This window comes from Aspergillus uvarum (genome assembly GCF_003184745.1).
Source record: "Aspergillus uvarum CBS 121591 unplaced genomic scaffold BO82scaffold_72, whole genome shotgun sequence".
Lineage (NCBI taxonomy): Eukaryota > Fungi > Ascomycota > Eurotiomycetes > Eurotiales > Aspergillaceae > Aspergillus > Aspergillus uvarum.
Window position 1 is genome coordinate 18,008 of NW_020291369.1, and position 14,514 is coordinate 32,521.

At 51.6% G+C, this 14,514-nt stretch overlaps 5 protein-coding genes and 3 non-coding genes across 8 annotated transcripts; 4 read left to right on the top strand and 4 right to left on the bottom strand.

Annotated features, from left to right (window-relative positions):
* The first annotated feature begins 338 nt into the window (after window positions 1-338).
* BO82DRAFT_t286 lies at window positions 339-410 on the top strand. Its single transcript has one exon. It is a non-coding gene; the product is annotated as a tRNA-Arg (tRNA).
* Window positions 411-938: 528 nt separating this feature from the next.
* Window positions 939-1,010, bottom strand: BO82DRAFT_t288. Its single transcript has one exon. It is a non-coding gene; the product is annotated as a tRNA-Arg (tRNA).
* Window positions 1,011-1,734: 724 nt separating this feature from the next.
* BO82DRAFT_t287 lies at window positions 1,735-1,806 on the bottom strand. Its single transcript has one exon. It is a non-coding gene; the product is annotated as a tRNA-Arg (tRNA).
* A 973-nt stretch (window positions 1,807-2,779) lies between these two features.
* Window positions 2,780-4,216, top strand: BO82DRAFT_294573 (uncharacterized protein; the record flags this gene model as incomplete). Its single annotated transcript, XM_025631827.1, has 1 exon — window positions 2,780-4,216. The coding sequence occupies one exon, from the start codon at window positions 2,780-2,782 to the stop codon at window positions 4,214-4,216; it is 1,437 nt and encodes a 478-aa protein (XP_025487314.1).
* A 169-nt stretch (window positions 4,217-4,385) lies between these two features.
* On the bottom strand, window positions 4,386-5,647 carry BO82DRAFT_368743 (uncharacterized protein; the record flags this gene model as incomplete). The annotated part of the gene is made up of 2 exons (XM_025637137.1): window positions 4,386-5,392; window positions 5,446-5,647. The coding sequence occupies 2 exons, from the start codon at window positions 5,645-5,647 to the stop codon at window positions 4,386-4,388; spliced, it is 1,209 nt and encodes a 402-aa protein (XP_025487315.1).
* A 1,614-nt stretch (window positions 5,648-7,261) lies between these two features.
* On the top strand, window positions 7,262-8,892 carry BO82DRAFT_188104 (uncharacterized protein). The gene is made up of 3 exons (XM_025630501.1): window positions 7,262-7,507; window positions 7,574-8,085; window positions 8,161-8,892. The coding sequence occupies exons 1-3, from the start codon at window positions 7,280-7,282 to the stop codon at window positions 8,555-8,557; spliced, it is 1,137 nt and encodes a 378-aa protein (XP_025487316.1). The 5' UTR covers window positions 7,262-7,279; the 3' UTR covers window positions 8,558-8,892.
* A 1,202-nt stretch (window positions 8,893-10,094) lies between these two features.
* Window positions 10,095-12,955, top strand: BO82DRAFT_188100 (6-phosphofructo-2-kinase PFK26). The gene is made up of 2 exons (XM_025630500.1): window positions 10,095-10,476; window positions 10,846-12,955. Exons 1-2 carry the CDS (start codon window positions 10,199-10,201, stop codon window positions 12,695-12,697), a joined length of 2,130 nt encoding a protein of 709 aa, XP_025487317.1. The 5' UTR covers window positions 10,095-10,198; the 3' UTR covers window positions 12,698-12,955.
* Window positions 12,956-12,994: 39 nt separating this feature from the next.
* Window positions 12,995-14,215, bottom strand: BO82DRAFT_188045 (DsbA family oxidoreductase). The gene is made up of 2 exons (XM_025630499.1): window positions 14,010-14,215; window positions 12,995-13,952 (listed from the first exon to the last, which is right to left on the bottom strand). Exons 1-2 carry the CDS (start codon window positions 14,052-14,054, stop codon window positions 13,293-13,295), a joined length of 705 nt encoding a protein of 234 aa, XP_025487318.1. The 5' UTR covers window positions 14,055-14,215; the 3' UTR covers window positions 12,995-13,292.
* Between the last annotated feature and the right edge of the window lie 299 nt (window positions 14,216-14,514).

Genomic DNA, 14,514 nt, shown 5'->3' on the forward strand with positions numbered 1-14,514 from the left:
GCGTAAGGAACTCGTGGGTTGTGTTTGTATCCTGGGGCGAAAGCTGCGCTTGGCGGGTGCTTATGTGTGAGAAATGGAAGAAATCAATGTGCACTGGGTACTTTGTCGACTCAATATCTGGCAGGTCTATGCTTTTCCAAGAGGTAATTGTAGGAGGGTCAATTTTTTGGTGTCTCATGTACTCGGAAGATTTGGCTATTGGTGGCAGATACTCTGAGGTTGAGGTTGATGTATGTTGTAAGGGTAGTAACCAGGAACCGAACGTTGCCCTAATGTCATTCCCGTACTGCTAGGTTTTGGAACTGGTAGCACAGCTAGGAGAAACCATCAATCAGCAAGGCCTGCTGGCCCAATGGTAAGGCGCTTGACTACGAATCAAGAGATTGCAGGTTCGAGCCCTGCGTAGGTCATTACTTTTTGCATTTTTTGCCCCAATGCAATCGGCCACATCCTACCCAGTTCAATACCATTGACCTCCTCATATTTCTCAGAAAAATTTGTGTGCCTGACATTCGCCGGGTATATTACTATAGGCAACTTGGTATACAGTATGGGAGGTTGTACCAACAGGTGTCTCCTAGTATAGTACTTAAATTTTATCTGCAGGCCTATGTACAAATTCATTTAGTATATCTAGTATACTGGAAACATATATCCACGACCCCGATATAAATCGATTATACCTGTTGACTAGAGCAATCACGGGGTCGACAGTGCGCAGTTCAAAACCTGAGAATTAGAAGAAAACCCAAAAATGTCCATCCTACACAATACCATGCGAAGTAGACGGCCATCTTATTGTCCGCCGCAAAGCCCACCCAGAAATTAGTAAGTGGGTGTGACCCCATGATGAACTGACTCGGCATTGGACCAAAAACATGTTCCAGAGAGGTCTTCTATAAGAGACATAGATAATATGCAATGAAAGCAAAAAGTAATGACCTACGCAGGGCTCGAACCTGCAATCTCTTGATTCGTAGTCAAGCGCCTTACCATTGGGCCAGCAGGCCAGCTGATGTATCACTCACATATATATGCCGTGATGATCACAGCATTGGTCTATAGCCAGAGATAGCGCACAGCATCAGCATACACAAAAGTATCGGTGGCTCGCCGAGAGAGCTCGAGACCTGCACCATATGCTAATATGCACAGGCGGCATTGGTCTCGGGGCCAGAAGCGATCAATATACTGGTCAGACCGAATGATGCAATGCAGACGTGAAATCTGATAATAATATAAGATTTCACCCAGTCCGCGGACCGGACGGTCTACTGAGATATCTCGAACTTAATCCACTAAAAGATCAAGTAAGCTGTGTGTCAGGCTGCTTTTTTTCGGCCGGACAGGAACTCACAGCAACATGCCTGGACGCGGTTGGCCATGTTGTACATTGAAGGCACTTGTTGCAGAGTCAATAGTGCAATGTCCCAATTAACTGCTGTAGCTACACGCGCAAGCTGTGCGGGAACATTAATATACATACTTTCTACCTCACCCCACTGAAGATACGCGGAGTTTGTCTGAACAGAACTCTATAGAGACAGATCCTATTGTTCCCCCAGGATCAACTGGAGTCCAACACAGAGTGCATAGAGGTCGAAACCCTTTTTTGTCCATCGAACACCACAACCAGCACGCAATTGAGTTATCGGGTGCTTGCACACACACCTCTTATCAACATCTCCAACCCGTGGCAGATAGATATAACACAGGCAAAAAGGCAAAAAGGAATGACCTACGCAGGGCTCGAACCTGCAATCTCTTGATTCGTAGTCAAGCGCCTTACCATTGGGCCAGCAGGCCTTGCTGATGAAAATCGGGTTAGACTTATGCTTTATAGTACAAAAATATGGCTCCGAGGAGAGTCAGGGTTGGATTTAGAAATTTAAACCTGCGAGCATTGCTATCGGCCCAATAACAAATTCCATCCTCTATGCTAGCCGCTACTATGTGGGGCTAGCGGGGCGGAAAGAGTGCATCGCTCTTCAAATCACCTCTGGTTATCGGGTGACTCCTTACTTACTCACGATCTCTTGGATCCCAAGTAATTACTTACTCTACTCCACCTACGCCCACCCATCATTCTACGTATCCCAGACCAACCGAGCGACTATTCCAATTCACTGGACCCTCAAATAACCCACAAGAACACCGACAACTAAAGCACCCGGGTATCGGATATAGGACATGTATTATGCAACAATCAATACACAGCTTGAGCATTGATAATGCGACCCAGCAAAATGGGAGGTTCTCCACAATCGAGTCGGTGGCATGCGGCACATGGGAGGATTGGGATCGATTTCTCAACCTTGATATGGACGATAACACGTGTGGACTCACCTCATTTGATGACGAGAAGATCAATCCCCACAGAGACTCAACGTCACATGGAGACGGAAGCTCGATCGCGTTGGCGACCTCCATCGATCCAGCCCACGCATGCCCTACTACCACATTTGACAAAGCAATCTCCGAGCCACACAGCTTCACTCATGCTGAACGAACTGTAACACAGCAACTGACCGGCGGCATGGACGCAGGTTGCCATAGTTCAAACTCCCTCCTGTCAAACCACGCCATCCAAGAAATAGAAAGCGAACTGTGGCCGGCGCCGAGCCTTGAAGGATTAGATGACTTTAACCCTCAGTGTCGTTCCGACAGCCTACAAGACACTTCACTCCATGCCTCATACGATAGTCAGGTAGCTTCGTCCGTGTTGGATACTGGGTTTGGCAGCCCCTCGCTCTTAGTGCCCACCCAAACCACGCCACCCATGTTCAACCTGGACACACAACGCACGCTCCCCAGACGAAAAAGTCGATATGCGATACGAGGCAGAGGGACGAATGTCGCCCCAGCCTACTTTCCAAACCCCCAATTTGCCGCAGGTCCTTTACAGCGGTGGCAAGATTCCCCGCCGGAAGATGAACCGGCTTCGCTGTCAGCGATCATGGAATCCCTGAGAAAATTCCCGACAACCTATGACCAAAGAATTAGCCACGGAACGGGGACTGGAAGCCTGGGTCAATTGCATGATTCTTTCAAGGGTTACCGGCATCGAACCACGTCGATACCTAGCTCACAAAGTAGCGCCCGCAGTGTCTCTTCGCAGCCCTCCTCCACCTCGGCCAAATCGGCAACCTCCCAGAAGTCCCAAGGTCCGATACGGTCTTCCAGAAAGCGCGCCACTGGACGCGTGCGTAAGGGCAGGAGTGCGAAAATGAATCCCGGGGAAAAAGGCCGTCTGTTTTGTTGCACCTTTTGTTGCGATCAGTTCCGAACCAAATATGACTGGGCTCGACATGAAAAGTCTCTCCATTTGAACCTGGAAGAATGGGTCTGTGCACCCCAAGGCGGGACGGTAGTTTCTCCTTCTACTGGGAGAAGGCATTGCGCGTTTTGCGACATGCCAGACCCGACAGCGGAACACCTTAACGAACATAAGTATGAGCCTTGCATGGGTGGCACGCGCACTTTCCGTCGCAAGGACCATCTGGTCCAACATCTGCGACGGACGCATCTTCTTGAGACTCTACCTCAGATCGATGATTGGAAGGTCCAAGGGCCTCCAGTTACGTCTCGCTGCGGTTTCTGTGACCAGAGGTTGTCGTCCTGGGAAGAGCGAGTCGATCATCTCGGCAATCACTTCCGCAGTGGATCGACAATGGACGACTGGCGAGGGGACCATGACTTCCCTCCGGCTATTGCTAAACTTGTGGTGAACTCGCTGCCACCGTACCACATTGCTGCGGATTCGCGTGTTCTTGTGCCGTTCTCAGCCACAAACTTCCACCACTACGACCATCTCAACCAGATAAAATCACGACTGGGGACGAGCGAGCTGAATGCCCCTGACCGTGAACTGAATGTCGACGGCCAGCTAGGGTCCCTCGGAGAGTCCCTCAGTGCTGGGTCAGGGAACGATATGATTGAGGTCCTTGTGTTTCATCTGAGTCGCTTCGCGCGTCAGCAGATGGACAAGGGGATTATACCTACGGATGAAATGCTGCAGCAGGAGTCGAGGCGACTGGTTTACGACTGCGAAGATTCTTGGAATCAGACCATCTTCGACAATCCGAAGTGGATTGCTGCCTTCAGACGCCAGCATATCGATAACGTGGCAGATTCTGAGATAAATGGGATGCTGCATCATCTGGATGATTTTTCCCTTCACGACGAAGATCAGGGACCAAATTTAGATATTGCGTGATGATAGAGCACAACAAGACTAAGGACAACTATGTACGAAATGGCGCATCTAGTGCGAACACTGGTGCTACGAGGAGACAAACAGAAGTTTTTTCCTGAGTTCAGACTGGCTACGATGCTCCCTCATTGTTATTCCGCTCGTCATCGCACCGCTTGTGTGGCATTCCAACCTAACCCTCAATTGGGATCACCTTCAATGGAATGTCGAGCCGAACGGATGAACAGAATGGCGATGCACCCCAGGAGGAATAGGAGACCGATAGTTTGAGGGTATAAGCCCGGCTGATAAGACAAGAAGCAAACGAAGGGACAAGAACTTTGTCCCTAGGAAGGGTGATCGGAACGACAAGCGAGGCCTCGTAACACTCATCGGCACAGTCAAGGTGCCGGGAATTATCATTGGCGAGATTATCTTTCTGACTTCGCCTGGCCCATTGCCATTGCACCGACCTCATACAGACAGAGGACAATGATATGGACTTGACAAAATGATCAGTGCCAGCTGTGGGAGGACAGCTCACCTGAAGTTCAGGATTGCAAGTGTATGGGGTTGACACCTCAAGCTTAGTACAAAGAGTCTTCAGACGTGGTGGAGGTACGCGACCAATGGAATTGAATCGGACTCGCACCGCAATTGAGCAAATATCCTTCGAAACCACGTACTCTGGCGCAAAAGGCCGAATAGGCGGTGGCTGAGACGCAATTAAGGTGACCTGACCAATTGCTTGCTCGAGTATCTGCGGATCGATCTGTTGGCCCTCCACATTCGCTTTTCCACCTAGGCCTGAATGTGTCAGACTATCGGCCGGGACCACCCTCACTTGCTTCGAATGGGCTGCTAGTGCTTTCTTCCTGGATCCCTGCACTATCCGGACCTGAATTGCATATATGACTTCGCATATAGACGGAGTGAAATCATCACTGCTGCTGCCTGTAAGGGTCGGTGGAAGCTGTGTATGGGCCTCATCGAGCTTCGATGTGCAAACAGGAGGTTCTATGCAGTCCGGAACAACAAAGCTGAAGGGAAAGGTATAAGTTTCACCCTTATTGAACTGCCGCGGCGAGGGATAGACGGTGGTGGGAAGAGGATATTGCAATTTGAGGAATGTCCTGGAAGCACCGATTCGTCGATCGGTATGCGGAGGGCCGGTTCGCTCGTTGTACACCCGATAGATACCTGCGTGGGTTCAGCTGATGCGCAAGGCAGTGGCTTTCATCATTGCTGCTTACCCTCAAATGTGATATTAAGATGGTCAAAGTCCACATCGTGCTCGACTGTAATGGCTGCGGTTCCACTGATGTGGTCTGAGGTTGTGTAGGTATTGATTGTGTTTCCCTGTTCACCGACCAAGTCTATAGAGATATTCACGCTCTTCCGGGTCCATAGGTCTCGGATGGCCTTGATGCATAGATTGACACCACTGGTGGACATGGTGGGGATGGCTGTCAGCCTGTGAAGAAGCAGGGAGGAATCATGATACTTGCTTTATAATAATCCATATAAGTAAGTATATAGCAGTCGTATGTGTGTCATCTCTCATCTCATCTCATCGGATTCACGCCTCTAAGGCGTCGTAAGGCGTGGTGGGCTCCGTTTCAACCGTATAAGCCACCACAACAAGTGGACCCCGCCAAGGGGAAAGGGCGTGCAGGAACTATAACCAGCCGGAATGGAAAGAGTCCCTAGTGAACTCGATCTCTTTTCTCCCGCACTACCCGACTTTCTGTCCTCACCCTGCCCCCAATGGTGAAAGGTGACTCATTAGATCAATAGATAACCCTAACTCTTTCGTCTTCAACAACGCAGTCACAACTTCTACTGAGCACCCCGCCGACTTTCCTTCCCCATCGTCCGTTCAAGAGTCATACCATTCAGCAGCTCTAGTTAGACCAGCTCAGGCACAGCATTCCCAAAACTCAGCAAGCCCCTTGAGTTCAGGCATCTGGTCAAAACTTCTTGTCTATCGTACAACCCCCGCATTACCCGGTTCTATGTTGCTCGCGGAAGCTTCAACTCAACCAGCCAAAAAGGCTGCCACAACAGGACCTCCTCCAATCCCTCCACAATAAAGTCGTGGGTGTCGGGGATGGCGAGCTTAAGTGGGGCGTCGTTTTGGTAAAAAAGGTCAATAAAGGCTTGGAGTTCGTCGAGTTTAGAAAATTGGGTTAGATTCCAGTTGCCGCAGGGGATGACGACGTCGGCTTGGTGGTTGATAAGGTAGTCGGGTGGGAGAGCAATATTATACGTGTCGGAGAGGATGAGGAAGCGTATTCAAATTTGGGCGCTAAAAAATCATATTTGGTGGTTGCTGGGTTGGATGCTTAGGGTTGATGGGCTGGATTCAAGATGAGGGTTATTCAAAAGAGGTGTATTGTCTTGCTGCGCAGAAGTGCTGCTGCTGCCATACACTTACAAGTTGATGGGCAGGGGTGTTAACTACCAGGTAACTTATCATCGGCCATAACAGGCTTAACATATGGCTCAAAATCGGAGCAAAGATCAACTCTTAGATAGACTTCACCTGGACCAGATCCAGAGCCTAGAACAAGGGCACTGGGTGGCGCACCAAAGATTAATAGTAGACACCAGCACCATTTATTTATACAGCTTGATGCTGACGTGCACCAATCTGAAGGCAACTCGGGTAGTTCAGAGTTGATGAATGACTCAAAACAAAACAACTCAGCTCGTGTTGGGAAAGACTGACTCAAATCGAAATCTGAATTAAAGCTTAAAATCTTAGAGTGACATGTCACTTGCTGTCACTTACAGGAAGTATAGTATAATGCAGTGAGTTAATGAGTCAGTGAGTAGCTCTCCCCCAACCTAACAAGAACCCCGCTCGCCAAGCTTTGATCATAGGTCGACTCTTTCAAGCGAAGTATGTATAAATCAAATCAATCAATCAATCAAAAGTATTTAATTACCCACTGCCAATAGTCAAAGGCCCTACTACGCCATCCCGTTTCTGGACCCCGCCAGATTGGCCATTTCCCAAGTATATAAGCATAGCGGCCCATCAGTGAAAAATCCCCCCTTCCGCAAAAAAAAAAAAAAAAAAACATGGACGCAAAGCCAGAAGATAACTTCAAACTCAATATCACCCGCGAATTGGAGCACACGCGGTATGCATGTTCGTCCCTCACGCGCCTAAGCGGAGGAACCGTCAATTTCGTCTTCCGAGGACTGCTATCCCGACCCCTTGAGGATGGCACGAAAAGCGTCATCATCAAGCACTCAGAGGGTTATGCAGCTGCGAATCGGAACTTGGAACTGACTGCTGAGCGCTGTGTAACCCCCCCCCTCCTTTTCACTGTCTGGAGAAGTTCGTAACTGGATAGCTGACGGGCCACGCAGCTCTTTGAGGAGGCCAGCTTGAAGGCCCTCAAGGGGCTCCCCAGCACAGCGGTCATGACGGGGCAGTCTGAAAATCGAGCTATCACAGTCAAGCCTCCTCGGCTCTTCACCTTCCATCCCGACACCAACACCGCCGTCCTAGAGGATCTCCCCGATTCCCTGGATTTGAAGACATTCTGTATATCCTCCTCAGCTGCGTCGACTACCATCTCCCAGGAATGGGCCATTTCGATTGGCAAGGCGCTGGGCACCTGGCTGTGCGCGTTTCATCGATGGACCGACGAGAAGAACCAGGCGGCCGTGGTCGCAGAACTGGAAAAGAATCACGCGATGCGGAACTTGAAGCTCTCCGTCAACTACGGCAGTCTCGCGGCAAGAATCGATCAGTATCCTGCTTTGCTGGGCGAAGCCCGCGAGGTGTTCGAGCAGGTGCGGCTAGCGGCGGCGGCTGAGGTGGAAAAGAAGGGTGAAGTCGAGTATGGCATCATCCATGGGGACTTTTGGTCGGGAAAGTAGGTCATCTTTCTTTCTCACCGGAAAGAGATTCCGCTGCCATTGGAGATTTGGAGAGGCTGATGCGACAACAGCATTCTGGTTTCCCAGGCGGCACTAGATCCGAGCCCTCAGACCTCTCTCTTCGTTGTGGATTGGGAGCTCTGTCATTTCGGCCCTCGGGCGTGGGATCTGGGCCAGATGCTTGCCGAATTGTATATGCTGAAGCATTTCAGAGGCATCGATGCTGGGCCGTGGATGATTGAAGGCTTTCTCGGCAAGTACCACGTGCCAAATGAGGCATTCGCCTTCTGGGTCCTGATTCATGTCGGTGTTCATTGCATCACATTCGGTCCTATGATTCGGGGCTGGGGGACCCCGGAGCAGGTTGCGGACCTTATCCACTTGGGCAGAGATCTGATTGTCAAGGCATGGGAAAAGGACCGGGGGTGGTTCAGTGGGGTATGGAAGCATCTATTCAAGGACTTGTAGATAAGACATGGTCTAGAGCTCTCTACCGTTCAGTTGGTACTACTATCAATAAGTCCTGAGCATCGGTTGTATCCCCTCAATACCCTGCAGGGGACAGGAGGTCATTGGTCCACGTCCACCCCCCCTTGCTGCTAGGTGTCGATTGACGCCGTCCAGAGAAGCCATCCACATTCTCCGATGTCATGCCATCTGGGATAGGATCGTGGTCTACTTTCGCGGTACCGCAGCTAGTATCTTTGGCAAACAACGTGATGGTGCGACCGTCCAAGCCTTGTGTGACCTTGTTCGAGTATTGAGCCTGAATCCCACCGGCAGTTTATAAGTTATTCAATATTAGTTATATAACCTAGCATACAGCACGAAGACACAGTCGGATCCCACTGCATTTGGTCGGCTGAGTTCTGGGCTGGTGGTTATCAGCTGAACGGATTCTGCCTTGATATGCCGCCTTCATGCAGCTGCAGCGGCAGCTGAAGATCTGACGCAGATTTGCTACAAAGTGTGGTGAGCATCTTGGCGAATTCTGGGCATCTCAACAGCAGGGCTCGTGCTCGGGTGTTGTTGAGGATTTGAGCTGTGATGATGATGACTCCTTTTCGTCCACCCTTGCTGGGCCAAGCATTCTGGTTCTTCTGGGCGCAGTTTGAGTGAGAGGCCCTGGATCGGAATTATGCATCCGGTGGGGTGGGCCAGAGTACTTAAATGTCTATCGGGCTGTCGCGGGCTCTGTCTCAGACAGGAAGAGGATAATAGAAAATTGACATCATCTATGATCATTGGGGTAGCAGTTCCAGCAGTGCAGCAGTGCAGCAGTGCAGCAGATCCCTCGGTCGATCCACACCCTTAGGAAACTAAGCGACTCCCAGTGACTTCATCAACTATCACTAGACTACTTTACTACTAGGTAAGCTAACTATAGCCTATAAGCCCCCCCCAAGCTTATATGGACTGCTGTTCCAACTTCCAACCCTTGGTGGTCCTCATCCTTGTATCAAATCAATTAGACTCGTGCGTGAACCTTCACCTGCCATTGCTTGGAACCACTTTGTTCTCTCACCTGCGCGGTACTCCTTCTGAGTATACCCTATCAATCTTACTCTTATATTTTTTTGGTGGCGCGGAACATTCGGATCAGAAGAAGCCTTGCTTTACATCCCACGCCCCCAATTGGCTGTCCCTTTCCTTGATTGCATGTTCCCTGGCTATCTCTTCGCCCTATTTTCTCTGAGAGATTTCGACATCGCGCAGTTGACTCCCTGAGTCTATAAGTCTCTGGAAGTCTGATGATTGCGCTGGGTTGCGTTGTTGTTGTTGTTGTTATTGTTGTTTTGGTGGTTGTTGTTTGAGATTGCGAACAACGACAGAGCTTTGCCAACAGTGACGTTGTGTGTGGATTTGACTCATCCGCCCACACCACAGCGCGACTTCCCATTCTTTTTTTCCCCTCCAACTCTTGGCCACGACTGACTGCCTGCACTGTATCGTTCTTCCCTCACTGCTCCCTCTCTTTCCCTTGATTCTCTTATCAGAGACTCGCGCCGTTTCTTGTAACTTCAAGTGGAAAATCCCCCCACTTTGATACCTTACTTCCATCGTTCTCTCTCTCATAATTCAGGCTGCGTCCCTGCGCCACTTGCGGGGATGTCTCAACACACAGATATTGCGCGTTCGGCCATCATGACCTGCGCCTCAGTCCCGGATCACCAACGCGACGGGAAAAAACATACTGGACCCCCGACACAGTCGGGATCCGGGAAAGAGGCGAATCTTATGCCTCCGGCGAAATCGCTAGTCGGACGAGCGCTAGGAAACGAACTGCATTCCTCCGATGCCCACAAGGGATCCCAAGCCTCCAAGGATGGTGTCGGGTTCGCCCTAACAGACACTCCGGTTTCTACCGCACCCTCGTCTCCACAATTGTATGTATTTCCTATCTTTTCGTCTGCTCGTTGGTTAGCCTTCCTGCATATGTTCCCTAGACGTCTCGATTGAGTCGACTCTGCCCGGAAGAGCATTCTAGATTTTTGCCGCAGCCTGGGGAAGGATCGGCGGTTTGCTCTGGAGTCGGGTCATTTCGTACCGGCATTTAGAGGATGGTCACCTTTCCTCAGGGCTCAGGGTCCCCCCTCCCCCTACCTCCCCCAACTGCAGCAATTGTCGGTCAAATCTTTCGACGAGAGCTTTGACACGATACGCTCTTCGATTTTTGTATTGATGACATCCGGTCGCAATGCGCGGGGTGATGAAGCCGAAGCTGAGGACATCTCAAACTAACCGACTGCCTTTAGTCCTGCCAACACATCCACCCCCAACCTTCCCGGTCGCGTGCGTGCAACTACACTCGACATCCCCGGTCTTACCAAGTCGAAGGTCTCCCCCGACGGACGAATCGCCCAGCGAGATGTCGGATCTAAGCTCGTCATTGTCATGGTCGGCCTCCCTGCCCGGGGAAAGAGTTACGTCACCAAGAAACTCGCGCGGTACCTGAATTGGCTTCAGCATGATACTGAGATCTTCAACGTCGGCAATCGTCGTCGTGTGGCCGCTGGCAAGTCTCCCTCTGTCGCGGGACGCCGTCCTAGCCACAGAGCCAGCGTCATTCACAGCGAGCTTGTCGATTCGGTCCGCCGGCTGAGCGTCAGCGTTGGCACCTCCAACCAACCGTCGCATAAGGACGTCCGGCGCCCCGAAGGTGCCTCCGCCCTTTCGAACGAAGTAGTGGCTTCGCCCCCGGAACTCGAGAACCAGCTTCCGCCTCCTGCGTGTCCCACCAAAATCCTGGTCAACGGCAAGGAGGAGGACCCTTCACAAAGCACGATCGTACCCCCGTTCAATGCAGGTCTTGAGGACCAGGAAGCCATGCGCGAAGCATCCCCCGAGCCCATCGACCAGTCCGCCAACTTCTTCGACCCTCAGAACCAACTCGCCGTGAAGCTGAGAGAACAGGTGGCTTTGGACACGCTGGACGAGCTGCTGGAGTACATTCTTGAACAGGGAGGTAGTGTAGGCATTCTCGATGCCACGAACAGCACTATGGAGCGTCGGAAGACAATCGTTGATCATATTCGCAAGCGTGCCGGCACGGAATTGAACATCCTCTTCCTCGAAAGCAGCTGTGTGGATCAAGAGCTTCTCGAAGCCAACATGCGCCTGAAACTTTCCGGTCCGGATTACAAGGACCAAGACCCTGTTAAGGCGCTGGCCGATTTCAAGCAGCGCGTGGCGCTGTATGAGAAGTCGTATGTTCCGCTGGGCGACTATGAAGAGAAGAACAATATGGCCTTCATTCAGATGATTGACGTTGGACGCAAAATTGTGGCTCATCAGACACATGGTTTCCTTTCCTCGCAGGTTGTGTACTATCTGCTCAACTTCAACCTTTCACCTCGTCAGATCTGGATCACGAGACACGGTGAGAGTAAGGATAACCAGTTGGGTCGCATTGGCGGCGACTCGGAGCTTAGCGAGAATGGCCATCGATATGCCAAGGCCTTGACTCGGTTCATCGACCACCAGCGGCGACAATGGGAGCTTATTCAGAGACAGAAGGAGATGCTCCGACACCTACCACCCCGCGCTGGCGACAGCACTCCTCCCAACCCCTCCTACATCCCTTGTGACCGCCCCCGGAATTACTGCGTCTGGTCCTCAATGATGCAGCGCTCGATTCAAACTGTCGACTACTTCAATGAAGATGACTATGACGTGAAGCAGATGAAAATGCTTGACGAGCTTTACGCTGGTGAGATGGAGGGTATGACCTACGATGAGATTCGTGAAAAGTTCCCTGAGGAATATCAAGCTCGTCGCAAGAACAAGCTTTTCTACCGTTACCCCGGGCCTGGCGGTGAAGGTTATCTGGACGTGATCAACCGTCTTCGCGCTGTGATCATCGAGATGGAGCGGACGACTGATCACATTTTGCTTGTCACCCACCGATCTGTGGCGCGCGTTCTGCTGGCCTACTTCCGTGGCTTGAAACGTGATGAAGTCGCTTCCCTGGATGTACCCCTCGGCATGCTCTACATGTTGGAACCCAAGCCCTATGGGGTGGAGTTCAAGGCTTACCGTTACAACGCGACCACGGACTGGTTCGATTACATCCCCGACTTCAAACTGCAGCAGTCTAGCGTCTACTAGATGTGACATGCTTCCAATTCGCCCTCCTTGCTTCCCAACTTCTCCCCTCTGTTCGTCAGATCCCGGATGCCCGCCATGACCCACCAATGCCTGTTACACCTTCGACCGGCTTGAACGACTGTCATGATAATATCTCCTGGGCTCGGCTCCTGTCTCTTTTTCTGTACCCCGGTGTTGCGGTGTTCATCTTATCACGGTCCTCAGGCTGACGCACCCTACACCCCACTTCTCTAACCATGTATTATGTTGCGCTTCGTTTGCTGGGGGCTTCTTTGTTCTCGCTTCGCTCTGGGATGGAACTTTTTCGACTTCTTTTTCTATTGTAGTAGTTCTTTGCTTGCATGATTGTGGCGTTTGAGCGGACCTCTATTTCCTTTCCCAGTTAGTCGCCATAGGCGGTGCCTTAGAGGATGGCATAGCTACAGGACAGCTAATTGCGAGACTACTTTGCTTCATTTCTGACTCATGAATGGGATAGCCTCGGTTATCTCCGGCATTACCCCAGACTTGCTCAAATGAAGAATCTATCTAATCTTACCCGTACCAATAAACATAAACTTAACTCCCGCATACAGCAATCTCTCATCCCCATACATCACGCACTCTTCACCTTGTCGAATACCTCCAAGAAAGTCTCGGGCTCATCCGCCCCGGGCACCGCATACTCTCCATTGATCATGAAGTAGGGGACCCCGGTCACCAACTGGCGCTGCGCCACATAGGCCTCGACGTCGACCTCCTTCCCGCCGTCCTCGGAGGCGAGGAACTTCTCGACCGCGGTCTTGTCCAAGCCGGCCCCGACGGCGGCCTCGGTCAACACGGCGGGATCGGTGATGTTCTTCTCATCCTCGAAATAGGCGCGGAACAGCTTTTCGACCACGCGGGTCTGCAATCCGCCGACCACGCCCTTGTCGGCGGCGGCGGTAGCGGCGGTGCTGCTGCTGGCTTCGGCCTTCTCCTTCTGGCCGGCCCACCACAGCAGGCGGTGCGAGTCGCGGGTGTTGCCGGTGCGGCCCCCGAAGCTGAAGTCGATGTCCTCGGTCTTGCCGACCGAGGTCAGCCTCTCGATGATGGCGCTGGCGCGCTGCTGGCCGAACTTCTTGCGGAAGGACTCCCGCTTGTCGAGGCCCGGGTAGCCCGGCCCCTCCGGGTGCAGGTAGAAGGCGTGCCAGCTGAGGGTGAAGGTGTCGCTGGGGTGGGAGGTTTTGTGCTGGGCAATGGCCCGGCTGAGGCGGCGGTAGCCGACGTAGCACCACTATTCTTGATTAGCTGGGGTTGGGAACGGGATATAGGGATGTTTTGGAGGACTTACCGGACACACCGTGTCGGAGATGATCTGGATGTTGAAGTTGGTCATGATTATTATGTTTCGGTTGAGTGAAGGGTTGGGAGTATGGGTAGGCTGCCGATAAGAAGTGCACGCGACTATATAGGAGGGACTGACAATTCGGGGAGTTTGTGGCTGGAATGATGTCTCTCCGTGGTGGTGAGGTATGAGTTCAAAAAGTCTCCAGATGGATTGAGTCCGATACACAGCAGATCTACTACGGTAGTTACCACGCTAACGGTCACAATGGTCAGCCTGGCCAATTGGCGACTGTGGATGACTCCGTTCTGACTCTCTCTCGCTCTCTCTCGTCGGGCCTTTTCCTCGGGCATTTGACAAGCACTGCCTATTCTTATTTGTTGCTGGTGGGCAATGTTCGTTGGAGCCGATTTGTCAGCAGATGCCAAAGATGGTCTGCTCGGGGCGTTGGGCTTATAAATGCCCGATGCTGCGTCTGGATGGGAGGAAATAAATACAGACATATACCCGT